At 48.1% G+C, this 27,419-nt stretch overlaps 1 protein-coding gene across 8 annotated transcripts in view; it reads left to right on the forward strand.

Moving 5' to 3' along the window:
- ERC1 (ELKS/RAB6-interacting/CAST family member 1) overlaps window positions 1–27,419 on the forward strand; it is a 578,436-nt gene that overhangs the window by 20,542 nt on the left and 530,475 nt on the right. For all 8 annotated transcript variants that reach the window (XM_044991188.1, XM_044991177.1, XM_044991167.1 and 5 more), the window contains exon 2: window positions 4,567–5,402. In XM_044991188.1, the coding sequence (XP_044847123.1) occupies window positions 4,734–5,402 (669 nt within the window). In that variant the 5' untranslated portion in view covers window positions 4,567–4,733. The remainder of the gene's footprint in view (window positions 1–4,566; window positions 5,403–27,419) is intronic.

The raw sequence follows: 27,419 nt of genomic DNA on the forward strand, positions 1-27,419 counted from the left end.
CAGTCAGAGCCAGGATCTTGTCCCAACATGGATCCTGACCCACTGGAAGAACTTCCCCATCTCTCTGTCAGTTCTATTTCTGGAATCACACATGGAATCTCTGAGGTGCTCATGGACATTTCAGCGGCAGGTTTTTGACCTACCAAAGGCACCTTTCGGAGGTGGGTACTGCCATGCCAGTTGTGATCCAGCTAATGCTACTCAAGCCTGTTGCCTTAGCTGCAGATTTCCCCTGTGTAGACTGGCCTTTCTGGAGCAGGGCCACAAGTGTGAACTGGTGGGATCATGTTATTATGTGGACCTGGGATGACCAACAGCGGGTCCGTAACTTTCATATGAAGAAGCAGATGTTCCTTGAGGTTTGGAGCAGCTTGCCCCAACCCCAAGCACCACATCATCTACATGAGGGAGGCCATGGTATCTATACCTATCTGGAAGCTGGCTACCCCAGAATGCTATAGGCCAGGGGTGGGCAAACTTTTTGGCCCGAGGGCCACATCAGGGTTGCAAAACTGTATGGAGGGCCGGGTAGGGAAGGCTGTGATGCCCCAAAGAGCCTGGCCCCTGCCCCCTATCTGACCTCTCCCACCTCCCGCCCCCTGACTGCCCCCCTCAGAACACAACACCCATCCAACCCCCCTGCTCCTTGTCCCCTGACTGCCCCCTCACGGGATCCCTGCCCCTAATTGCCCCCTGGGACTCCACCCGCTATCTAACTGTAGTGGGCCACTGCCCAGGGCCGTCCTCAAACAGCGCCTCCTACTACAGACCCAGGATTTGCTGTAGCTGCTCCAGCTGCATAGCTATTTAGTTACTCGTCTCAGCACCAGTGTCACCTCTTGCACTGCATCTGATGGCTGGCTGTCCTGTGGCAGTGTCTGTGTCTCAGAGATCATAAGGGTGCCATCCTTGCTCAGCAGATTGTTATGCCTCACTGTGGGGCCCACTGCTTGTTACAATTCTGAGTATTCCATCAAATTCTTTGTGAAAGGGACAGGAAGATGGGTATTTCAGAGTTGCTCTGAATTTTTGACTTTGCAGTAGTTCAGAGGTTGGCAACCTCTGGCACGCGGCTCGCCAGGGTAAGCACCCTGGCGGGCTGGGCCAGTTTGTTTACCTGCTGTGTTGGGCCAATGGGGGCGGCGGGAAGCGGCGCGGGCGAGGGATGTGCTGGCCGCAGCTTCCTGCCACCCCCATTGGCCTGGGAGAGCGAACTGCGGCCAGTGGGAGCCGCGATCCGCCGAACCTGCTGACGCAACAGGTAAACAAACTGGCCTGAATCTTTCCATTAGTCTCTCCTCATGCTGTGCAGCTGTTCTCTCTCTTTCCACCCTTCTTGCATCCTTATCCTTCTGGAACTCTAGCTGCTGATTCATTTTATCTAGAATCTCTCCCATTTCAACTCATCTTAGACTCTTTCTCCTTGCCTGCAATAGGTGAATCTCCCCCAGGCTGCGGTGGCATGTTTTTCCTGTGCAAAGTGCCTTGAAAAGAAAAAAATATATAGTACATTATTGACAGTGGAAATTTTTTTTACATTTTCTCCTCTGTCAAAGGGGCTGCTTTCACTCGAGGTCAAAACATAATACCTTTATCATCTGGCTTTATTTTCTTCACATACAAAACACTGAAAGCCTTCGCACATCATGGTGAGGTACATGTACAAAACATTGAAATGATTTCAACATCTGTAACTGAGCAAGCTCCTCTCCTGGTGTGGGGTCATTACCAGATAGTCATGGATGCCTCTTGATTGTCAACACCTCTCTAAGTTTTTATTTATGTTGCCACCACAAAGGCATCCTCACAATCCGCCTGCAGCACTTCTGCTTACAGTGTCCTTCAACCTCAGCCCTTTCTCCAGGGAGAGGAAGTGATCTCATCAGCCAGAGACCTGACTTCCCCTGGGTTCTCCTAGCCCCTCTCCTCCTTTAGATGTCCTTCCTGTGCTTTTTAATTACTGTGACAAAGTTCCTCCTCTACCTTGGTGGGTCCTGTGCTTATTGGGTTGCCGACCCCTGCAGTAGTTTGTCTTCAGCCACTTGATTTGCTTTCTGCATTTTTCTGGGGTCTGATCAATTCCCAACACCACCAGCTGCTCACATAAAGCTTTGTAGATCTGATCATTTCTTGTACTCTTAGTGAAATTGAATATCTTTCTCGCTTTGTGCCAGAGGTTAACCAGAATCCATCTGTGTTCCGGCCAGCTAGCAACATGCTTGATGCAGGACTTTTTCTTATTGTTGGCCATAGGTAGTACACACAACGGTTAACAGTTTCCAGTTGAGCTGTGCGTGCGTGTGTGTGTAAATGAAGGGTTAAATGCTGAGCAGCTACATTTGAACCAAGTGGTTTCTTCTGGCTTTTCTGAAGTGAGTGGGAAGGTTTGGGATGGAAGGGCTGGGGAAAACACCTCTAGAGGTGGGATAGTGTTGGTGGAATCTCCAGACCTGAATCTGGTGACCTGAACTTCATCTGCATCCACACTGCAAAATGCTGGCCTTTGTCCCATACTCTTAAGTGGCCTTAATTAGGTATAGCTCAGATGAACCATATTAAAGCCATTTCAATTCTGAATGAGTGGGTCCACACACATTTAATGTGATTTGATTAATCTGCTTTAAATTCACACCTTTAGTTAGTTTGAATTAATTTTCCTGAGGCCTCATGTGGATAAGCCCTCAATGAATGTGCTTCAGATACTGTTTTGGAAATAGTACAATCTGATTTGCATGCCCTTATCCAGTGTGGCAGAGCAGGAATGAACAAACTAGTAGTCCAGACACTGAGGATGACTTAATCAAACTGACTTTTTGTCAAGTTCTTGTTCAAAGAAATTGGCTACTTTGCTGTTTTATTTCAAGATCTAGAGCATAGTCTCTTGACAGTTGGTCAGCCTAATTTTATGACACTGTACACTTCACTGTGAAAGGGAAGAATCCTCCTCTGACTCATGTGGGAATAAGTGAACTAAGAAGACTTTGCCATCTCTAATTCCTGACTTAAAAAATCTGTGAGCTACTGTGTTTTGGTTTTGGTAGCCAAATAGCTTACTGTGTTATAAACTGAGTTCACGTCTCTGTGCCTGAGCTTTTAAAGTAAGCTTTAGCAGTGTTGCTGCCAAACTTAGTGCATCAGCCAACTGTTTAGATACATTGTGATCATTTCTTGAAGAAAGGGTTCAAGTGAACAAATACTTTCACACCTATTTACAATTTTTGGTAGCAGTAGTTAGTGAACAGGACTTGAAAAACAGTCCCTACAGTAAGGTGAAAATTTCCTGTGCTATTGCACCTTCTGAAATATATAAAGGAAACAGCAGTATACTGTTTGTACGTTGTCATTTAACTTTCTATTTTTAAAATGTGATTCACTGCCTCTTGTTTTTTGTTGTTCCTTTTTCTGCTTTTACTCCACTTTTTTCTTCTTTCCCTTAAACCAGAAACTGTTATCTTCTTTGCAGTGTTTTCAGTGTATGTTCCCAATTTTTTCTTCTCTCTTCCTTTACCCTGTTACCTGTTCCCATATTATGTTTTGTAACTCACCTATAATTTTTTCTCTTTCCATTTATCCAAGCATCTCCTTTAGTACCATATTCTCTCTCTTAACTTACCCTATCAGTCTCTTCCATCTGGTCACCCAAAAACATTACGTCATCACAAAACATATCACTCCCTACATTTTCTGCAGTCTCCTCACAGCTGCTGAAAGGAAAAAGGAACACTATTGGCTTTATTCTCCCCTTTCCCTGAGTTGCTCCAAGGATGATAATGGGGGATCTGCTGTTCTTGTCATGCCTTGTTGTTTGTGGAGGGAGTCCTCACAGCATAATAGTTCTAGTGCCTGCATCTATTGCTGCTTAGAGCTTCACTGTCAGCAACGACTTGACTCTTGTCAGTATCACTGCTGACCGCAGAGTTCTGAATGGCAGCAGTGTAGACTGAAAAGCCTCTCTGAGGAGTGACCGAGGCCCTGGAACTGTCTGCAAGTGAATTTAGAAAAACGGCACTGTATTAGTTTACACTGGGTTCATATTTGGGGGATCATTTTTACAGCCAAGGGGTCTAGATATTTTATTTTTAAATGAAATCTCAAGTTGCAAAAGCTGAGGCACTTGCCTGGGAAAGATTCATACATGTCAAATGGGTTCAAATTTGTTTATGAAATTGAGTTTCCTGACAGAAGCTACAGTTTAGGGAGGGAGGGGAGCAATTTGAAAGGGGGAAAAGATTAGATTGTTCTTTTGGAGTTTAGACCATGGCCATAGGCAAAGAAAGGATCTGAAAAATGATGGAGGCGTCTCTGTTAGGTTTGTCATTTTTCAGTGACGACAACGTAGAGAAAGAGCCTATAATCATAAAACTCTCTTTAAGTTTGATTCTTGAGGTTTTGAAAAGTTGCATTTTTGACAGCTGCAAGTAGTTGGAAGTATTATGGAGAAATTGGGAAGTAACTAATAGAGGACACTTTCCGCTTGTGGTGGGTCAAAATGGAAGGAGGTTATTTATTATTTTTCTTTTTTTGAGATATTGGGTATTGAATATGTTTTTTTTTTAATTGATACAGATATGATCTCAAACACCATGAGTACGTGACTTCAGAAATGGACAACTGGATCTATTATAAATTGTGATTGGCCTTAAGCTGACTTGCAACCACAGAAAAACCTCACAGTATCTCTATCTCATTCCTGCTTGATACCTGTATAGTCACCTCACGCCACCAGTTCAATCATGTATGGAAGTGCTCGGTCAGTTGGTAAGGTTGAACCAAGCAACCAGAGTCCTGGGCGTTCACCAAGGTTGCCAAGATCACCGCGCTTGGGTCATCGTCGAACCAACAGCACAGGTGGGAGCTCTGGAAGCAGTGCTGGGGGTGGGAGTGGGAAAACGCTTTCCATGGAAAATATTCAATCCTTAAATGCTGCCTATGCCACATCTGGCCCTATGTATCTAAGTGACCATGAGAACGTGGGTGCTGACACCCCTAAAAGCACCATGACTCTTGGACGATCTGGGGGGCGGCTGCCTTATGGTGTTAGGATGACTGCTATGGGTAGCAGCCCCAATATTGCCAGTAGTGGGGTTGCCAGTGATACTATTGCATTTGGAGACCACCACCTCCCTCCAGTGAGCATGGCATCCACTGTGCCTCACTCACTGCGCCAGGCCAGGGATAACACTATAATGGATCTGCAGACACAGCTCAAAGAGGTGCTACGAGAAAATGATTTGTTGCGCAAGGATGTGGAGGTGAAAGAAAGCAAGCTGAGCTCCTCCATGAACAGCATCAAGACTTTCTGGAGTCCCGAGCTAAAGAAGGAGAGAGCCTTGAGAAAAGATGAAGCTTCCAAAATCACCATTTGGAAGGAGCAGTATAGAGTGGTGCAGGAAGAAAACCAGGTAAGTTATGCAAGATCATTGTTGAACTGTGTGTGTATATGGTTTGGATGGGAGAGAGTAGGACTGAATCTGTGGGTTATTTCTGTTTTACTCTTGGACTCTACACTGGATTCCACCTCTAAGTTAGGTAGAATGGGTTGGGGGCTTTCCCAAGGTAATGGAATACGTTTAAAAAAAATGTATTTTCAAACCATAATGCCACTTGTTGAACAAAAGTTATGCTAGCAGAATTCCAAGCCCTCTGAGCATGGGTCACTTGATGTGCTGTTGTGTGTTATGTAGTATTTGGGTGTGGATTGATATTAACCAGTTAATTTATTTCCCTTTAAATATCAGGTTATTCTCTATTGATATTTATTGATATTTCTATAGTGCTTATTCCTGTAATATCTGAAGCATTTTATGTGTTAAAAATATATCAGTTGCTGACAGAGGGTACCATTGAACTGCTGCTGAACATTGTCTAAGTGAAGCTAAGGCTAAAGCGTATTTGGTATCATTTTAGAAACTGGCTAAAAATTGCAGGTCTGGGGATTGCTGAAATGTTGCTGAACAGTTTGTCCTTGGCTATGCTTGCTGTTATACTTTATTCAGCACTTGTTCAGCTGCACCTGTTGTCAGCAACTGAGTATTACTTGTAGTGTAGACTAGGCTGGCGTGCCTGACAAGATTAGATGCATCATTTACCTCCAAGAAGTTAGAACTCAACTTTCTGCTTTAATCTGGCTTCTTACAGAGAGTTGTGCTTATTTGATACCTTCTGCAATCGGTGTTTTATGACATAGATGTGATTTTGTTTTTTGTTTTGTTAGTGTGATAATGCAATCTGTTCATGTTTACACAAACTAAATCACCCTGTTAACAACTGTTGACCTCTGATTTAGTAGGGCTGACTGTACCTTAAACTTTCTGTGCTGTAATTTTACTCATTTGTAATGACTTGTCCAGCTATAAAGTGAATCAGTGGTAGAGAATTTTAGTAATCTAGATTTTTCTTTTGGCACCCATAAAGAGCAAATTTTCACCCGTGGGGGCATTAGGGTTTGTTCTGTTGGGCCAGAGGTGTTAACAAAAGCCATTCACTGTCCAACGTTAAACAGTTTTAAACAAGGTTTGGGGTTTGGTATACAGAGGCCTCAGTCTGGTTAGTACTATGGTTAACATATAATTAAAAATACTTTTGAACTTTTATTAAAGATGCAGAAAAGGAAAAACAGTTAAAGCATTTGAAATGTAAAGTGTTAAATAAGGATTTCATTTTAACAGCATCCCCTGTTCCCTTTTCCTTTAGCTGGAAAGAGATTTTAGAAGGAAATTTTGTTTGACAGTCTCAGAGGGCTTGTCTACATTACCTGGAGGATCGACAGGCAGCGATCGATCCAGCGGGGGTCGATTTATCGCCTCTAGTCTAGATGCAATAAATTGACCGCCGAGTGCTGTCCCGTCAACTCCGGTACTCCACCAGAGCGAGAGGCGCAGGCAGAGTCAATGAGGGAGTGTTAGCTGTTGACTCACCGCAATGAAGACACCGCAGTGAGTAGATCTAAGGCTGTGGCTACACTTAGCACTTCAAAGCGCTGCCGCGGCAGCGCTTTGAAGCGCTAAGTGTAGTCAAAGCACCAGCGCTGGGAGAAAGCTCTCCCAGCGCTGTCCGTACTCCACCTCCCTGTGGGGAATAACGTACAGCGCTGGGAGCCGCGCTTCCAGCGCTGGGGCTTTGATCACACTGGCGCTTTGCAGCGCCGCAATTTGCAGCGCTGGAGAGGGTGTGTTTTCACACCCTGCTGCAGCGCTGCAAATTTGTAAGTGTAGCCAAGCCCTAAGTACGTCGACTTCAGCTACGTTATTCGCAGAGCTGAAATTGTGTAACTTAGATCGATTTCCCCCCCACTAGTGTAGACCAGGCATTAGATAGACAAGGTGGGTAAGTAATATCTTTTATTGGGCTAGCTTTTGTTGCTGAGGGAGACAAGCTGAGGGAGACAAGCTGTTTAGCTTTTAGCTGCCTCTTTCTGGTCATAGGCTTACAGTAGTGCTGTAAAATATGCAGTCCTGGCTGACTAAACTGGACTCTTGTTAGACGGCATGAAATAGGAGAGAGATAGGAAAGTAAAGAATAGGTAGGGAAGGAAAAGGATATATTGGGTTGGGGGAGACAGTCTCACATCCCAGTGGTGTTCAGGATTCAGCTGGAGCTTGTGGAAGTGATAATGTCATTTGATTCCCTTTCTCTGGCCCAGTCTGGTGCGGACACTTCTCAGGATGATGAAGGACTGGTGCCCAGAGCAGGGGTGGAGATGGCAGCCATGATTATGAAGGTCACTTCAGTAGCCAATTTTTCTCCTACAGTCTCTCTTTTTTTTTTTTTTTTTTTTTAAGAACGCCAAAAGGGTTCCCCTCATTATTTTGTCCACCTATTAGGCCTGATTTCCTACATACTAATTTTGGTTAATCGGTTTTCAGTCTGACAGTGTTGTTATTTACCAGGAATTACAGTCCAGGAATTACAGTCCAGGAATTATACCTGTAGGCCTGTTGGTTTGTCCTAATTCAGTCTTCCTGTCTCCCTTTTGCAACTTTTCCCATCAGCAGTTTTATTATAGGTTATTGTGACACTATGAACTTTCACTTACTTTTTACTGTTGAGTTTACAATTAGGGTAAATTTGTAGGCCTAATTATCACAACAGGTTAGGTCGAGGACTTTAAAGTAAGCTCTCACTCTCTAGTTAAAAGAATTCAATGTAGCTTCCCATCTAAACCCACACCAGCGAGACCAGAGGTATCTCCTTGGAATCTCATGTTAGTTCTGAAGTCTTTGTTCCTCCTTTTGAGCAAATAACCTCCATCCCTTTTGATTGCTTTCCTTTATACCTTCTAGCTAATAGTTTAGCCAGTTGAGCTGGGGAACCATCCGTCCTCTCCTTTAAGAAAAACCCTTTTTTTTCACGTGGCAAACCAGTCCTGTGTGCAGTCCCAGAGTTTACCCCTAATCTGGTTTTGATTTTTCACAACAATCAGGATATTTCCCTGTTGAATTTTCATCCATCTCACAACTTTTAAAGAAAATGTTTGCTCTACTTCAGATGTGATTAGAGCCTTGAAGCTCTACTGGCATACTCACTCCTTTATCCAATCCTTGTTTTAGCTTTGGAAGGTGGGTATGGGGGAAAGTGCCACAAAAAATAAGGTGACTGGCATATGTTTAAGATGCATTCTTTTCTATTTCTAGGTCAGCGTGGTTTAAAGTGAGTTATTTCAAGATTTGATGTTTCTGAACTTCCATTCATTATGAAAATCTTGAAGGCAACATATAGCCTATGGCTGGCTTGTTCAATAACTCAAACTCTTTGGAACAATCAGTAGATTATTATATTATAAAGAACATATGTAGAGATTGGAGAACACTGATTTTTTCCACATCATTTCTCCCCTCCTTCCCCTCACCAGCACCCTAATTAAACACTTAAGGTTATTGCCAGGACTCTCTTCCCTAGGCGCCCACTGTAATTATTATCACAATGCTGGGATTGTATAACTTTGGTCCAAAAAAGGAAGGGTGCAATTTAAAAGCAAAGTGAAACATGCAATGAGATGTAGAAACTGGGAATGCTAATTAATAGATTATAGTCAGCTAGCAGTATGCCCTAATTAAACTCTGCATTCATTATATTCTCTATAGCCTTCTGGAGTTGGTCATTTCACTTTTTATAAGGAAGATCAGTTTAATAGGATTTCCTGTAATTAAACAGATTTCTCTCTTTAGGCTCTGGACCAGGGATTTTTCTGTGATCTGTGCAGCTGGGATCTGTCCATTGCATTAATAAAATTTTGTTTAATTTGTTCCCCTTTACATTATCTTCCAGTAAGGTTGCGGAAGTTGGTTTGTTCAATGTCAACACTTGTATTTCAACAGACCCTTTTTAATGAAGCTCTCAGATTCTGTGTGGGTAGGGGTAGAGCTTAAATTTTGTACAGAATCTAGTTAAGGACAAATCCAGCTGTACGCACCAGCTCTGCTTGTGGAGCCAAGACTGGCTGATTTATGCCATCATTTTAAGGTCATCTTGAAGTCTCCTTGCCCTTTCCATCATGAATATATCTTTTTATTTTCACATGCATACCACATAGTCCCTGGATAGATTTTATTACTATGTTGATATCCTTTATTGACACTTCATCTTTCTTGAACATAAGGGATGGTTAAATTACCTTAGTTTTAGAAGATGTTTTTTAAAAAAATAAAATAATCCATAAGTCTATGGCCTTTAGACTTCTGTCAAGCAGAATTGATTTTCTAATTTAAGATTTCCTTTTTTCTCTGACATAGTTACAGTTAATAGCAATGCTGAATCTTTGTAAGGAAGCATGATCATGTCGATCTTTACAAAATGTATATGTGGTTAGGTGGTCTTAGACCATTGCTGAATCTAGACATCATTTATAGAAAAAATTAATAGTGGGTAGGTTGGATAGCATGCTGCCTCTCCTGGAACATTAAGGATCAATCAAATGGAGACATTAAGCAGATAATATACTTGCAGTGAAAAAATAAGTTTTATTTAAAATGCTGTTTTTCCTTAAGCGCCAAATTTGGAAAAGGCATGTAAATGTGGCTATATATCTATCTCTATATAGATATATATAGAGATAGATATATAATGTTGCTGTTTCTGTGCTACCCACATGCTTCTCTGAAGCTTCAAATCAGCTTCAAATTTTAGCTTTCAGGCTGGATGCACTGTCTGTCAGCGCAACCAAGATATTGAAGTGCACATGTAATCAACAGATGGTTTTTGAACATGCAGTGCTTCTTAACCAATACAAATATTTAATTGAAGTTACCAAAAGAGTAAAATTGCAATATTTTCTTGAGTGATCAAATGTTTAAAATCTGAGCTTTTTGTCTCTTCAGCCCACTGACTACTGGCAGGCGTGGTTTGTTCAAGTTGTATGTATGTTTTTGCACATAGTGTTGATATGCATGTGATAAATTATATTTACCATGTACTGTATCTTTTGACTACTTAGTCAGCACTCTGCCCACTAATATATCAGTACCTCTGTCGGGACCTTCCAAACTTTCACACCGTAATAATACAAAAAAAATCCCTCAACCTGACAAAACATTTCCTTCCTTCCCTTCCCATCAAATGTGGAATCTTCTCCATGCTGCAGTCTCACAGTGCCCTGAGACCCATGGATGGTCCCTGTTCAATCCTGGACTAATGACAGATTTTAAGGTTTAATTTCTTAGAACACTGCAAGGATAGAAATGGGAGCTTTATATTGTTTGGAAATGGGAGATTCCCAGATTTCTAATGGGTCCTGTTGTTTGCTTCTAGCTCTTGAAGGACCCAAGCAATCCATTCTTAAAATAATGGCATATTTATTCATAGCAGAGTTACTAGGACATTTTCAGAGGATTGAAGTTTAGTAATTTTTTCTTTCCCTTTGAGGCCTGTTCATTTGTATTCATGGTAACTGGGGCATTTAACATTACAGGTTGAGAGAGAGAAAAATATTCCCAGTACAAATTTTTAAACATGAAAATATTTCTAGAATACTGTTATTTAAGCTTGCGGAACATACAATATTCCATCAAAATAAAGCCTTTATCTCCTGACTGAAAGAACAGCCAGGCCCCATGTTAAGAGATATTCTGATGTGTGTAAAAGACATTGGCTGCTGGTCCATCCATACTTCACTGTTGCTTACCTTCTATGGTATAATTTCTTCCAGAGAGAGATTTTGGTGGCCATGTGCAGGGAAAAGAGGTTCTGTGGGGGAATTTGTCTGCTTTGTTACATATCAGGCATGTTCATTCGCTTGTTCAGTGTCTACCTTTTCTTCTTCGAGTGGTTGTTCATGTCCATTCATAGTAGGTGTGTGCGCGCCGCATGCACGCCAGCCGGAAGTTTTTCCCCTAGCAGTGCCCGTAGAGTCGGCCCTGGCGCCCCCTGGAGTGGCGCCACTACAGCGCCCTATAAAGGGGCCTGCCGACCCTCCACCCCCTCAGTTCCTTCTTACCGCCGGTGATGGCTAGCTGGAACTTCGCTTGCTGATAGCAAGTTTAGCAGTGTCCATAAACCTCATTTATATAGTTTGTGTATATAGTTAGTCTATCTAGATTAGTTGTACATAGTTCTTGCTGTTGGGGGTTCCCCCACCTACTTGTCGTCCTGCCGGGGCATGCCCGGGTCCCCTGGGTTTAAACTCTGCAAGGACTGCGGAAAGTTCATGCCAAAGAGTGACCCGCACTCTGCTTGTCTGCGGTGCCTCGGGGAGAGCCACCAAAGGGACCGGTGCTCTATTTGCAGGGGCTTCCGTCCCAGAACTCTCAAAGACAGAGCACAAAGACTTAGAGTTCTTCTGATGGAGGCTGCCTTGCAGCCACCTTCGGACCCAGAGCTGGCCAATGCGGTGCCCAGCACGTCATCGTCGGTGCAGAGCGCCCCGGCACCGGGATCAGGACTTAGGGCCCAGCCCAAATCCTCTAAAACCTGGCACCGGAGGGAGTCGGGTCATAAGAACTTGGCCTCAGTGCGGCACTGCTCGCCCTCTCCAGTGCCCGCTAAAAAGAAGAGGTTGGTGAGGGAGCGATCCCCCCGCCAGGACCTCCACAGGCCAACGCCGTCCGCTGGTACAAGTGGACAGGCTGGGCTACAGCCCCTGGCTGCTCCGTCGACTCCCGCACCGGAGAGAGGGCAGTTGAGTCCGGAGCGACCATCATCCCCGGGCCTTAGCGGAGACATGCGTCCCCCCTCGACGCCGGAGGCAATCGAGGCGGCCTCAGACCTGCTGAGACTCCCGGTACTGGCCTCCCCGCATCGTAGCAGGGATTTGCCGACCATAGCTTGTCCCCCAGTACAGTCTAGGGGCAAGCCGGCCATGCTGTTGCCTCCCTCTCTGTCCCGCACCACCCGGGCGGCACTGGACCAGAGAGACAGCTCCCCGCCTCCTCGCCACTCCCCGGTGACGACGGTCGCCGCTCCCCTCAGGTCCTCTTATTCAGAGACCTCAGACTCAGAGGCGGACTCCTATTGCTCCAGCTGGTCGCGGAGCAGGAGATCGACTTCGGGGGTGAGCCACCAGCGGCACCCACCACAGTGGCAGCAGCAATGGCAACCGCCCTCTCAGTGGCCGTTTTGGACCCCCTGGGCCTACCACCATCGGTGGGCCAGGTGTTTGGTCCTCGCTCGAGGTCGGCCTCGGTCTCCTCGGCATCGATGGCCCCGGCGCAGTTGCCTCCTCCACCGGCACCGTTGCCGGGCAGGGGTGTGCCGCATCTGAGTTCAGCACCCCCTAGCCAGGCACCGGCGGCGACCACGGTTCGTGCTCAACAGGTGCCGCCAGACACGCCAAGCCATTCATTGGCGACCCCAGTACCAGCCGCGGTGCCGCATTTGGAACCGACACCGGCCCCGCAACCTCGCTACTGTGTGCAGCCGGACCCCAAAGGGCTGGAAGCGCCGGAGGATGGGCCGCTCCAAGTGATTTCCTACTCTTCTTCCCTGGATGAGGCGGGCATGGGCATGGCACTGGCCCTGGAAGACACTAGGATCCTCAGCAACTGCTCAGGCGAGCGACTCAGAGCTTCGCAATCCAGGCTGAGGAAATTGAGGTGGACGTAGATCCGGTAGTGGACATCCTGGCTCCATCGGGACCATCCAGGGTGGCCCTACCGTTGATCAAGACCATAGAGGACACGTCCCGCACCTTATGGCAAACGCCAGCCTCATTGGCCCCAACTGCCAAGAAAACAGAGAGGCGTTGTTTTGTGCCCTTGAAGGGGCATGAGCATTTGTACACTCACCCTTCCCCGAACTCCCTGGTGGTAGACGCGGCTAACCAAAGGGAGCGTCAGGGGTTCCAACGGTCGACACCAAAGAACAGGGAAGCCAAAAGGCTCGACCTCTTTGGTAGAAAGGTGTACTCCACTGCAGGCCTTCAACTACGAATAGCCAACCAACAGGCTGTCGTAAGCCGATATGGTCATAACACATATTCGGCCATGTCGAAGTTTGACGAGCTTCTTCCCCAGGACTCGAGGGCAGAGTTTTTGGCCTTGGTGGAAGAGGGAAAGCTAATCTCCCGAGCCTCCCTTCAGGCTGCCCTAGATGCAGCGGACTCGGCCTCACGCTCCATGGCAACAGGTCTGGTTATGAGGCGGGGAGCCTGGCTCCAGGTCTCGGGCCTCCCCTCTGAGGTCCAGCAGACTATCCAGGACCTCCCTTTCGAAGGGCAGATGCTGTTTTTGGACAAAACGGATAAGCGTCTGCATAGTCTAAAGGACTCGAGGGCTGTGCTTCGTTCGCTGGGCCTGCATACCCCGGCAACCCAACGTAGGAAGTTTAGGCCACAAGCGGCCCCGCGCCCTTACCAGCCTCAGAATTTCCAGAGGTTGGGCGCAGACGGGGCAGGAACAGGCGGAGGCGCCACCAACACCACCCCTCCGGCCAGGCATCCGGCCAACTGAGACCGTCGTCGGGGCCTAGGCCCCCTATTTGATAGTACAGTCGAGGATGGCCTACCGATCAGGACTACGGATAATTTTTTCCCTACCTTTGGGTTACGTCAGTCCCCCTTCTACCATGCCTGTCCCGATTCACGTCGGACAGTTGGGTGCTTCGCACGGTAGAGAGGGGATATTCTATTCAGTTCTTCCTCCCTCCTGCCCCACCAGCCCCTCTCCCCGTCCCTCTTCAGGGACCCTTCTCACGAGCAACTTCTAATTCAGGAAGTGCGGTCCCTCCTCACAGCAGGGGCGGTGGAGGAAGTTCCTCAGGAGCTCAGGGGCAGAGGCTTCTACTCCTGGTATTTTCTAATACCGAAGGCAAAAGGGGGCCTCAGACCCATCCTGGACTTGCAGCGGCTGAACAAGTTTGTGAAAAAGCTCAGGTTCCGCATGGTCTCCCTGTCTTCGATCATTCCCTCCTTGGATCCAGGAGAATGGTATGCTGCCCTCGACTTAAAGGATGCATATTTCCATATTGCCATAATCCCCCGACACCGTTGGTACCTCAGGTTTGTTGTGGCTGACGCCCATCTGCAGTTCACAGTGCTCCTGTTTGGCCTATCGGCGGCACCAACGGTCTTCACAAAGTGCATGGCAGTCGTGGCGGCCTTTCTGCGCAAGCGGGGTATCCAGGTATTCCCCTACTTAGATGATTGGCTTATAAAGGGCCGCTCCAAGGAGCAGATGGAAGCTCAGGTGCTTTTCATCAGGCGGACCTTCCTCAAGCTCGGCCTCCTCTTAAACAAGGCCAAGTCCACCCTGTCTCCTACCCAAAGGATAGAATTTATAGGGGCGGTTCTGGACTCAACACACGCCAGAGCGTATCTTCCGGAGTCCAGGTTCCGGTCCATGTCCGAAATCATTCTCGGTCTGCACTGCGCCCCCGACCACCACAGCAAGAAACTGCCTCAAGCTGTTGGGCAACATGGCGGCGTGCACCTATGTGGTGAGCCATGCCAGACTCCGGCTCCGCCCACTACAATCCTGGCTAGCGACGGTATACCGCCCGGCCAGGGATCCCCTGGACTCAGTGATGACTCTTCCCCAGGTGGTGCTGAGCTCTCTCCAATGGTGGCTCGACCCACAGAAGGTGTGCTTGGGTGTTCCCTTCGCCACCCCTCAACCCTCCCTCTCCCTGGTGACGGATGCCTCGGATCGGGGATGGGGAGCGCACTTGGGGGATCTCAGGACACAGGGCTTGTGGTCGCAGGAGGACCTCAAGTTACATATCAACGTCAGGGAGCTGAGAGCTGTTCGCCTGGCTTGTCTTACCTTCCAATCCCACCTGGCCGGCAGATGTGTCTCAGTCCTCACGGACAACATGTCAACGGTCTTCTATATCAACAAACAGGGGGGTGCACGCTCCTCTCCCCTCTACAGGGAAGCCCTTGCGCTGTGGGACTTTTGCGTTCAGAATGCTACCCACCTGACGGCGTTCTACCTCCCGGGGGAACAGAACGGCCTGGCGGACGCCCTCAGCCGCTCTTTCCGGGGCCACGAGTGGTCCCTTCGTCGGGACGTAGTGCGCTCAATCTTCCGGCTCTGGGGTCGTCCCCAGTTAGACCTGTTTGCTTCAAAGGAAAACAGGAAGTGTCGGCGGTTTTGCTCCCTCCGGGGCCACAGCCTGGGGCCTCTGTCGGACGCATTCCTCCTGTCGTGGAAGGAAGGGCTGCTCTACGCCTTTCCTCCATTTCCCTTGATACACAGGGTAATTCTTAAGATCTGCAGGGATCACGCCCATGTAATCCTGATAGCACCGGTGTGGCCGCGCCAACATTGGACATGTCGCTCCTGCACATGTCCACCCGAGCGCCCCTGACGCTGCCCCTGCTGCCGGACCTGATCACGCAGGACCAGGGCTGCCTCCACCACCCGAACTTGCAGTCTCTCCACCTCACAGCCTGGTTGCTCCATGGTTGAACCCGGTGGAGATGCAATGCTCCCAGCGGGTCAGGCAAGTGCTGCTCGGTAGCAGAAAACCCTCGACCCGGGCCACCTACCTGGCCAAATGGAAACGCTTCTCCATCTGGTCCGGTCAGCGAGGGCAGGAACCGTTGCAGGCCCCGATTCCCGTTATCTTAGACTATCTGCCCCACCTGAGACAGTTGGGCCTTTCCCTCTCCTCGGTTTGAGTTCACTTAGCGGCCATCTTGGCTTTCCACCCGGGAGAAGGGGGCTCCTCTGTGTTCGCAAGCGTGCTGGTTGGTTGTTTCCTTAAGGGCATGGACAGGCTATTCCCGCATGTCCGTCAACCAGCTCCTACCTGGGACCTCAGCCTGGTCCTCTCCGTCCTCACGGGTCCTCCCTTCGAGCCCCTGGCTTCATGCTCTCTACTGTACCTGTCATACAAGGTCGCTTTTCTTGTAGCAATCACCTCGGCAAGGAGGGTATCAGAGCTCAGGGCACTGACATCCAAACCCCCATACACTGTCTTCTATAAGGACAAGGTCCAACTTAGATCTCACCCGGCTTTCCTTCCCAAGGTCGTCTCCCAATTCCACATGGGACAAGATATCTTCCTACCGGTGTTTTATCCAAAGCCACACTCTTCCGGTAGGGAGCGGAGGCTGCATTCCCTGGATGTCCGCAGGGCCCTAGCCTTTTATGTTGAACGGACAAAGCCATTTAGACGGTCGACCCAGCCCTTCATCGCGGTGGCAGATAGAATGAAGGGCTCCCAGTCTCCTCTCAGAGGATCTTTTCGTGGATCGTGGCCTGCATACGGGAATGCTATCGTATAGCCAAAACCTCTATTCCTCCGGTTATGGCCCACTCTACCAGGGCGCATGCCTCCTCCACAGCATTCCTGGCTCAGATCCCGACTCAGGACATTTGTAGAGCTGCCACGTGGTCCTCCATGCACACGTTCACATCGCACTATGCCCTCACGCACCAGGCTAGGGATGATGCCGCCTTCGGTTGTGCAGTGCTTCAGTCGGCAGTGACCTCCGACCCCACCACCTAAGGTTAGGCTTGAGAGTCACCTACTTTGAATGGACATGAACAACCACTTGAAGAAGAAAAAACGGTTACCCACCTTTTAGTAACTGTTGTTCTTTGAGATGTGTTGTTCATGTCCATTCCAATACCCACCCTCCTGCCCCTCTATCGGAGTGCCGGCAAGAAGGAACTGAGGGGGTGGAGGGTTGGTGGGCCCCTTTATAGGGCGCCGTAGTGGCGCCACTCCAGGGGGCGCCAGGGCCAACCCTACGGGCGCTGCTAGGGGTAAATCTTCCGGCTGGTGTGCATGCGGCGCACGCACACATACTTTGAATGGACATGAACAACAGATCTCGAAGAACAATAGTTACTAAAAGGTGGGTAACCGTTTTTTTCCCATATCTGAATGTAACACACCGGCTGCTGTTGTGAATTAGTGGGATTGAAAAGGCATTTTTCTTCTGGAAGAAAGGTACAGTTTCTATAGTGAACTCTAGGTAAACAGAAGATGAAAATGAGAGCTGAATCTTTACTTCTGTAAAGAGAGAGCTTGCCAGTTTGCTATTTACCTTAAGGTGTCTTCAGGATGTTTTTTTCTTTCATAGGAGAATATACTTTCATTCATGTATTGTATGAACCCTGAGCCCCCTGCAGGTGAGTAACAGCTGCAGAAACTCTGTTTGTGCTGCTCAGTGCCTACCAGTAGGTGGGCAATAACTGAAGTTCCTAGATTTTAAGGTCTAAAAAGACCACTGTGATCTTGTACGACCACCTGTGTAAGGAAAGCTGTAGGACTTCCAATAATTTAGTTCCTGCTTCAAGTTAAATAGCTGTGGTTGAACTAGGCCATATTTTTTTAGAAAAACATCCAATCTTGATTTAAAGATTTTCAGTGATTGAAAATCTAAAACAAGCCTTGGTATGTTCCAGTGATTAATTACCCTGACAGTATAAAATTTGCATCTTATTTCTACAAAGGAAGAACTTACTACAAACTGCCAAGCCCCCTCTCCACATTTTTATTCCTTAGTCATTAGTCCCTTTCTGTCTTTCTTGAATCTGGGGTAATGATGAGTCCCAAATCTGGCAGTCCAACAATTCAGCCTCTCTGCTGATCTGTAGTGTCCATACTTGGCCACAAACCTTTTCTTTCAGCACAGCCACCACTTCATACAGAAGAAGTCACTTCTGACTTCTGGCAGGAAAACACATGGCACATCCATTCCAGGTCACAATCATTGCTGGCTTTATGGTATTTAATATAGAATTTACCTTGGAGGAGAGCCACAGACCTTGGTTAGTTCTCATGCTGTTGCTTGGACAATCAAGAGGCCTCTGTACATATTATGCACCTCTGTTATGGTCTGTCCTCAGGCAGGGGTCTGATGTTGTCCAACCATCATGTTTTTAGATCTTCCGGTGTGTGTGTCCTTTTTCATCTTGCTTTCGTTGGGTCAAAGTTGAAGATGATTCTCACAGGGTCGTTGATAGGCATTTGGACCAGATGACCATACCACCTGTAGTTATTCTTCCATGAATTCTTATGGTAGGTTGTTTGCCAGGGTTTCCAAAGCAGTTCAAATTAGGTAACAGCTTTTCTCTTTGCTGGAAGCCAAAATGAGAGTACTCAGTTTTCTCCAAGGTTAAAAAAGGCTTGAATGTTGAGGGAGAAATTTTTGGAGCTAATAACAGAAACTTGTTTTTGGCATGGGATCACTCTTCTCTGCTTGGTGCTGAGGGAGCTAGAGTATTCTGATTACAAGAGTTGAACACAACTTCTCAAAAATATATTTTCAATGCAACGGGGCAGTAGTGGGCTATGTAAGATTTATGCTCCCACTTTGAGCCTGCTGTTGTTATGGGCATCTCTGATCTCTATCTTGGGGTGGAATAATAAGGTATCAGGTTCTGCAGTTTCACAAACATCCTGCACTGAAATTTGTTTCTACAGTGACTTGTACATGTTAAGAATTACAGAATGTTTCTCCTGAAGGAATGTTTGGCTGCTGGAAAGGATCTTTTTACTTTGATATATTGTCATTCAGTTGGTAGGGGCCCTGGATGTCTGTGTGAGAACTTAACCATGAGAATGTTTCTGAAGGGGCTTTCACCTTATTGAGGCAAATACTTAGGCCTGGTCCACACTAGGACTTTAATTCGAATTTAGCAGCGTTAATTCGAAGTAACCATGCACCCGTCCACACCAGGAAGCCATTTAATTCGACCTAGAGGGCTCTTTAATTCGAATTCGGTACTCCACCCCGACGAGGGGAGTAGCGCTAAATTCGACATGACTATGTCGAATTAGGCTAGGTGTGGATGCAAATCGAACTTACTAGCTCCGGGAGCTTTCCCACACTGCACCACTCTGTTGACGCTCTGGACAGCAGTCTGAGCTCAGATGTTCTGATCAGCCATACAGGAAAAGCACCGGGAAAATTTGAATTCCTTTTCCTGTCTGGCCATTTTGAATCTCATTTCCTGTGTGGACGTCGTGGCGAGCTCAGCAGCACTGGCAGCGATGCAGAGCTCTCCAGCAGAGGAGTCCATGCAATCTCAGAGTAGAAAGAGGGCCCCAGCATGGACTGACGGGGAAGTCTTGGATCTGATCGCTATGTGGGGCGATGAGTCTGTGCTTTCGGAGCTGCGCTCCAAAAAACGGAATGCAAAGACCTACGAGAAGGTCTCCAAAGCCATAGCACTCAGAGGATACAGCCGGGATGCAACGCAGTGCCGCGTGAAAATCAAGGACCTGAGACAAGGCTACCAAAAAATCAAAGCGGCAAACGGACGCTCCGGAGCCCAGCCCCAGACATGCCGCTTCTACGAGGCACTGCATGCCATTCTCGGTGGGTCTGCCACCACTGCCCCACCAGTGACCGTGGACTCTGAGGATGGGATAGTGTCGAGGGGCAGTTTCTCGGCGATGTTCGCCGATGGGGAAGATGAGGAAGGGTTTGTGGAGAACGAGGCAGGCGACAGCGGTTACAATACTGCTTTCCCCGACAGCCAGGATCTCTTCAGCACCCTCACAGAGATCCCCTACCAACCCTCCCCGGCTGTTAACCCGGACTCCGAATCAGGGGAAGGATCAGTCGGTAAGTGCTATAAACATGTAAACATTTATTTCTTAACAAAACAGGAATAAAAACTATATAAAAAGAAGGTCAATGCATATAGGGATCGAACAAAAATCCTCTTGGGACAGTTCAACGAAGCTCTCTGAGAGGTACTCGAAAAGCCTCCGCAGGAGGTTCCTGGGGAGAGGTGCCTTGTTGGGTGCTCCGTGGAAGCACACTCTTCCGCGCCAGGCCATCAGGAGGTATAATGGGAGCATCGCCTCGACCAGCATGGCAGCATAGGGCCCTGGTCTGTGCAGGGATTCACGCAGCATTCGCTCTCTGTTTGTCCTGGAGACCCGCCTCAGGGTGATCTCGCTCGGCGACTGCTGCATCTAATTAGGGGAATTACTTTAACGTTACTATTGTGAATGCTTGACTTTTCCTTTGCATAACAATGACCGTCGTTTAACAGCCACGTGTTGTAGGCTGCAGAGGAAAAGCATACAGGGATCTTTCCCGGGGACAGCCGCGAGGGGCTGGAACAGGGTCAGACTTTATGCTTTCCAGATTGCCTGCAGCAGGAGGGCACTGCTATCCATTAACTGTTAAGCAGCCTAAAGTTTACGGCTTACCAGGCCTGGCTGCTACACGGATTCTGCTGTCCTGCCCTGCTTGTCCGATCTCCAGTGCAAGACCCCAGGCAATGAAAGCGAATGCCGAAAATTCGAACTTGTCCTGAGAGCACATGAGATTAGGTGCCCTGTATGGTCTTGTTCACAGAAACTGAGTAGACTGTGTTCAGTGTTCGCAAACATGTATCTTTGGAAGGAAATCACTTCCTTTTTCCCATCACACAGCTGCGGCTCTTTCCCGAACTGCCCCGGCATCCCCCTCACAGAGGCTGGCGCAGAAAAAGACTCGGGACGAGATGTTCGCTGAACTGATGGCCTGCTCCAGAGCCGAGGCGGCCCAGCAGAGCCAGTGGATGGAGACCCTCTCTCAGCAGCAGCGCTCACACAGCGAACGGGAGCACAGGTGGCGGTAGGAAGACCAGCAGGCGACTCAAACGCTGCTTGGACTAATGAGGGAGCAAACAGACACGCTCCGGCGCCTTGTGGCTGTTCTGCAGGACCGCAGGCAGGAGCAGAGAGCCCCCCTGAACTGTATCTGCAACCGCCCTCCCCCGCCACAAAGTCCTGTCCCCCCCTCACCCAAAATCACAAGAAGGAGGGGTGCTAGGGGCCGTGAAAACTGTCACTCCACCCCAGCAGAGCACTCATGTACCAAACAGCTCTCATTCCCTAAAGTATGAGCATTGCTTGCCTTCCTGGCTCACCCGATCCCAAATCCCAGTTTCATCCCCCAACTGTGTAGTTGAGTATTAAAAATAGTTTGCTGTTCATTACTGTTTCCGTCATGTTTCTTTGCAGAAGACTTTGTGTGAAGGGGGGGGGGGGAGGGGTTTGTTAATTGCATAGGACAGCCACCATTAACAGGGTACAGACATGGGGGCAGGATCAACAGCAGGTCACACACAGAGTGCAGTCACTAGGCACCCGGGTCACTCTGCGAGGTGTCTGCTGCCCCAGGTCAGTCTGGGAGGTGTATGTTGCCCCAGGGTCCGAGCGCCTGGCATCCACAAATGGCAAGGCAGGCTGCCCTTACCGTGCCCTTCCACCCTAGCCATGAACCTCTCTGATGCCCTGAGCCCCAGCCAGAGCCATCATCCCCCCACACCTACTCACCCTTCCCACACACCCCTCACCCCTTCCTGCAAACCCACCCCTTCCTGCACACCCTCCGGTAACCATCCTCCCCCCAGAGACCGCTGTAGGAGCAGGAGCCTGTCAGTCCTCGAGTGTAGAAGCGGTCTGTACATCACTGCACACTGTACCCACCACAGTCTGCGTCCCTGTTGGAACCCTTGAACGAGAATTCGTTAGTAAAAAAACTTTGTTAATTAAAAATGTTCCAATAACTTTATTTTTAAACGTCTGTTGGAAGGGGGGAAACCTGGTGAACGGGGTATGTAACCGCTGAAAAAAGTGAATAGTAACTGAAACAGGGGCAGGTTCAGCTTCTCTGTAAAGAGACTGGACAGTCATAGGTTACCCTGCTCTCTGAGGAACCTAGCTTTCAAAGCCTCCCGGATGCACAGCGCTTCCCGCTGTGCTCTTCTAATCGCACGGGTGTCTGGCTGAGTGTCATCAGCAGCCAGGCGATTTGCCTCAACCTCCCATCCCGCCATAAAGGTCTCCCCCTTGCTCTCACAGAGATTGTGGAGCACACAGCAAGCTGCAATAACAATGGGGATATTGGTTTCCCTGAGATCCGAGCGAGTGAGTAAGCTCCTCCATCTCCCCTTGAGACGTCCGAAAGCACACTCCACCACCATTCTGCACTTGCTCAGCCGGTAGTTGAAGAGCTCCTTGTCACTGTCCAGGGCGCCTGTATAGGGCTTCATGAGCCAGGGCATTAGCGGGTAGGCTGGGTCCCCGAGGATCACTGTAGGCATCTCCACATCCCCAACACTTACTTTGTGGTCTGGGAAGAAACTACCTTCCTGCAGGCGTCTAAACAGACCAGAGTTCCTGAAAACACGCGCGTCATGAACCTTGCCCGGCCACCCGACGTAGATGTTGGTAAAACGTCCCTTATGGTCCACCAGTGCTTGCAGCACCATTGAAAAGTAGCTCTTTCGGTTAATATACTGGCTGGCCTGGTGGGCTGGTCCCAGGATAGGGATATGAGTGCCATCTATAGCCCCACCGCAGTTTGGGAATCCCATCGCGGCGAAGCCATCTATGACGACCTGGACGTTTCCCAGGGTCACTACCTTTGAGAGCAGTAGGTCAACGATTGCGTGGGCTACTTGCATCACAGCAACCCCCACGGTAGATTTGCCCACGCCAAAGTGGTTCGCTACTGACCGGTAGCTGTCTGGCGTTGCAAGTTTCCAGAGGGCTATGGCTACTCGCTTCTGCACACTCAGGGCTGCTCGCATCCGGGTGTCCTGGCGCTTCAGGGCAGGGGCCAGCAAGTCACACAGTTCAAGGAAAGTGCCCTTACGCATCCTGAAGTTTCGCAGCCACTGTGATTCATCCCAGACCTGCAACACTATGCGGTCCCACCAGTCCGTGCTTGTTTCCCGGGCCCAGAATCGCCGTCCCATAGCATGAACGTGACCCATTGCCACCATAATCTCCACGGTTCGGCGTACCGTGCTTTGTGAGAGGTCTGTGCCACTCTCACACTTCACGTCCGCACCGCGCTGCCGGAGCCTCCTCGCCCGTTTTCTCAGCAGCTGACTGTGGAAGAGGTGTTCGATAAGGTGCGAGGAGTTGACAACGGCCATAAGTGCAGCAATGATCGCAGCGGGCTCCATGCTCGCAGTGCTGTGGCGTCACTGACCAGAAAAGTGCGCGAACAGAGTTCCCGCCGGCGCTTTCAAGGAGAGAGGGCGGGAGTGACGGTTGAATGATGACAGTTACCCAAAACCACCCTCGACACATTTTTCCCCCAGCAGGCATTGGGGGCTCTACCCAGCATTCCAATGGGAAGCGGGGACTGCGGGAACTGTGGGATAGCTGCCCAGAATGCACCGCTTCCAATGTCGACGCTTGCCCTGTTAGTGTGGACTCACAAAGTCGAATTAGTGTCCTTAGTGTGGATACACAAATTCGAATTCATCAGGTCGAATCCACAAATTCGACCTAAGTTAAATCGAACTACTCTTGTAGTGTAGACATACCCTTAGAGAATGTAAAGAACAGTCTAAAAAGTCTTCATGTTTTCATCAGCTTCTCTATTCTTGGCTATTAGTTTTCATATCTTCCTTCAATCTTTGTTTATCGATGAATTCATGCATTATTGCAGTATTTTTCTGCAGTGTTCTCTGGATGTTGCTCTTAAGACTTGTCTTTACTTGCATCCCTACCATTTGAAATAACCTCCATTTCCCATCATCTCCCAGTGCCTTTTAAAACCTAGTTTTTCATTGATAGCTTCTAAAGGTTTTTTGTTACTAGTCCCTACTGCTGTGTTTAGCTGAGCTGTTAGTGGCAATTTTGTTCTGACAAAAGGACTAATTCTGGCTGCACCAAATGACTTTTTGGTTAATTTATTATAGTTCGCTAATGTTTAGTCTGATTGCCATTGGTACATGCTGTTGGATTGGTATTATAGCTCTTCCTCCTCCCTCTAGTTAGCTTTCTGTTCATTGATATCTACCTTGGCTTTTTCCATCCTGATGTCCACTAGTCTTTGCTGTGGCATCTGTCTTTAAAATAATCAGTCACTTTGTGCCAGTGTAAGGGACCTATCCTTGGAATTCCCTTCCACATAATTCTTCCTTTCGATCCAGGAACATGGCAGATCTTTGTGTCAGAGTCCTCTTGAGAACTGATCATTTTAAACTCTCTTCCAACATTTGGAGCCTGAAATTATAAGTAAAAAATTCTTTTCCTTTTGGGGGAAAATCAGTTTAATTTGGTTAAGTTTCTGAAGGGAACTTGCAGTTATTGAGGTCCTACCATATTCCAGCAGTATCCAGTGATACAAAACAGTGAAATCAAAGAAATCATTTTCCAAAACAAAGTGTTCTTTGTACTCTACCCCAGTTGGTCCTACAGCAATTGGCTGATGCCTTGAATTACTTTGAGCTCCAAATGGATAGTATACTTGCTTGGTCTGTCAAGTCCTGATCAGTTATTGTGTGACATGCTGCCTTTTTTGCATCTTGACTTGGGCATGAGGAGCCCCTGGCAGCAATCTCTGTCCATAAGCTACACTGACAGAAGTGCAAAGGTGTCTCCTCTCTGTTTCAACAGAGAAGACTGTTCATTCAGCTTCCTGTGCCACTACTCTGGACCAGTTCTTCAGTCAGCCAACCCCTCATATTTTGACCTGTCTCTACATCCATGTAAAGGGAGGCAAGGTGGGGGAAACTATAGCTTTGGTCCCTCTCTTTACTTAGCACCTCTTCCAAGGTCAAACCGGTGTGTGTTGAAGAGAATGGAACAATGGTCTGCCAAATTTCCTGTCTTATGAAAACTAGAGAAAAACAGGATTCAAGAAAAAGTGCTTATCAGTTTTCCAAGATTCATTGTGCTTTGCCCCCCCATAAGAGAAGATGTCAGGAATTCCATTGCTGTGGTTCTTAAACTCTAATGGAGGAGAATAGTCCAATAAATTTTTGGGTCCTACAGGATGTTGCTCTCAGGCCCTTATGAATGTCCTAGGCACGGTGGTATCTTGCATAGGTATTTTGCAGTGGTCCTACCATTATGAGACCACTACAGATCTCTGTCCTATTTATTGCATGAGTCTACCCTGCTTTGAATGCTGATGCACTTTTTTCACTGGTAAAGAAAATTTCATAGGAGGGCAAGCCATAAAGCAGCGGTCCCCAACCTTTTTGGCACCAGGGACCAGTTTCGTAGAAAAAAAAATTTCCGCGGACCTGTGGGATGGTTTTGGGACGATTCAAGCGCATTACATTTATTTTTGTACTTTTATTTCTATTATTATTGTAATATATAATGAAATAATTATACAACTGACCATAATGCAGAATTAGTGGGAGCCCTGCCCCCTATCTGACCCCCACCCACTTCCTGCCCCCCGACTGCCTGCCCCCCTCAGAATCCCCGACCTATCCTGCTCCTTGTCCCCTCACCATCCCCCAGAGACCCCCACCACCCTGGGACCCCACCCCTGCTCCCTGTCCCCTGACTGCCCCAACCCCTATCCCCCCCCGCTGAGTCCTGACAGACCCCCCCGGAACACCCACAATCCAACCCCCCCCATTCCCTGCCCCCTGACCGCCCCCCCCAACCTCCGCCCCCTCTCTGTGCCCTGACTGTCCCCAGGACTCCCTGCCACTTAGCCAACCCCCCTGGCCCCAGCCTCTTACCCCCGGCTCCCTCCTCACTTGGAGCCTCAGCGCCTCGCCCGACAGCTGCAGCGTGTCTCCGGTGGGGCCTGAGCTCCGTCCCGCTCAGAGCCGCGTGGGGAGGGGGCGGGGCTGGGAGCTCCCCGTCGAGCGGAGGCAGCTGAGCTCAGCCCGGAGCTCGCAGCCCCGCCCCCTCACCACACGGCTCTGAGCGGGGCGGGGCTCAGGGGCCCCGCCAGAGACACGCTGCTCGATGTGCTAGGGGTCGGTTCGCGGCCCGGTTCCTAACAGGCCGCGGACCGATACCGGTCCACGGCCCGGGGGTTGGGGACCCCTGCCATAAAGGATCCCATGTATGTCCACCATCATTGACAACGTATAAGAGCAGGTCAATTCAGGGAATGTGTTGAGGACAGAAAATATCACAGTATTAATTAGGTGTAACTGAGTGATCATCTATGTGTCCTGTGCTTACTGGTGGACTTTCTCCCCAGCAGCTCAGTGCTGATTGTGATGGAAAATGCCATATCTTATGTCAACAAGCAGGTAGGGATCAGGTCTGCCTTTCTACAGAAAGAAATGAGGTGAATAAAGAATTCATAGTGCACATTCAGCATAAATGAGAAAATTTCAGAACTAGCTTGTTAAGCATGAGCAAGCTAGACCACAGAGAATGGTTCCTTCAACCAGAGATCTTCCATCAGCTGGGAGTTTCCTTGGGAATGCCATTGCTGGGTTTACTCACATTATAGCAAACAACAAGGTCCCCACATTTTTCTCCAGGAAAAGAGAACAAAGACAGTAGCTACTAATGCTCTCTTCCAAATTGGGCCAAACTCCATCCTGTATGCATTACCTCCTGTGCCCCTCATGTCCAGGTTAATAAAGAATCAATAAAGGTCTAAAAGCCTGGCTTTTGATAGGGAATGTGTGAAGGACACACATTTTTAAAATAGGGTGATCAGTTCCATGCTGGTTTGCAGAAAGAATTTCCCCCCAGGTTTGTGAAAGATTCTCCCATTGGTGCAAGGAAGGAAGTATTTCCCCATTACCAGACACTTCTAGCCTTCCCACAGAATGCCTCAACCTTCATTTATCTCTTGGTTTGCCAGCTGGTATACTCAGGTTGTAGATAGCAGCAGCAGTTTTCTTCCAGCATTTTCCAGAGTATGTAGAAGAATTTCATCACGTCAGGACATCAGGTTCCTTATGGTGACTCTGCTAACTACTCACCTAAGATTCTTAAAACTCTGGTTTTGGATTTAAATCTGGTTTTGAATGCCTTCATGAGACAAAACACCCTTTTAAAACACTCCAGGAAATATCCTTTTTCTACCCCTTACCATCAAAGTTTGCTACTTTTTTTTTTAAGGGTTTGGATGGTGCGTGGTAAATAAGGCCTGGGGTGGTACACATTTTAAAAAAATGATATAAAAGGAAATACTGAAGATCTGCCTATTAATTGAGCATTGTCTATCCTGTACATGGAATGAGGCAGGGTCCTGTGGGAAAAAATAATATGTATGTGGTCATGTTAAAAACTGTATCATAATACACGTGCACAGAGGAGGTAAATTGAGGTTGCACAGGTGACTTTAATTCTGG

This window comes from Mauremys mutica, chromosome 1 (genome assembly GCF_020497125.1).
Source record: "Mauremys mutica isolate MM-2020 ecotype Southern chromosome 1, ASM2049712v1, whole genome shotgun sequence".
NCBI lineage: Eukaryota > Metazoa > Chordata > Testudines > Geoemydidae > Mauremys > Mauremys mutica.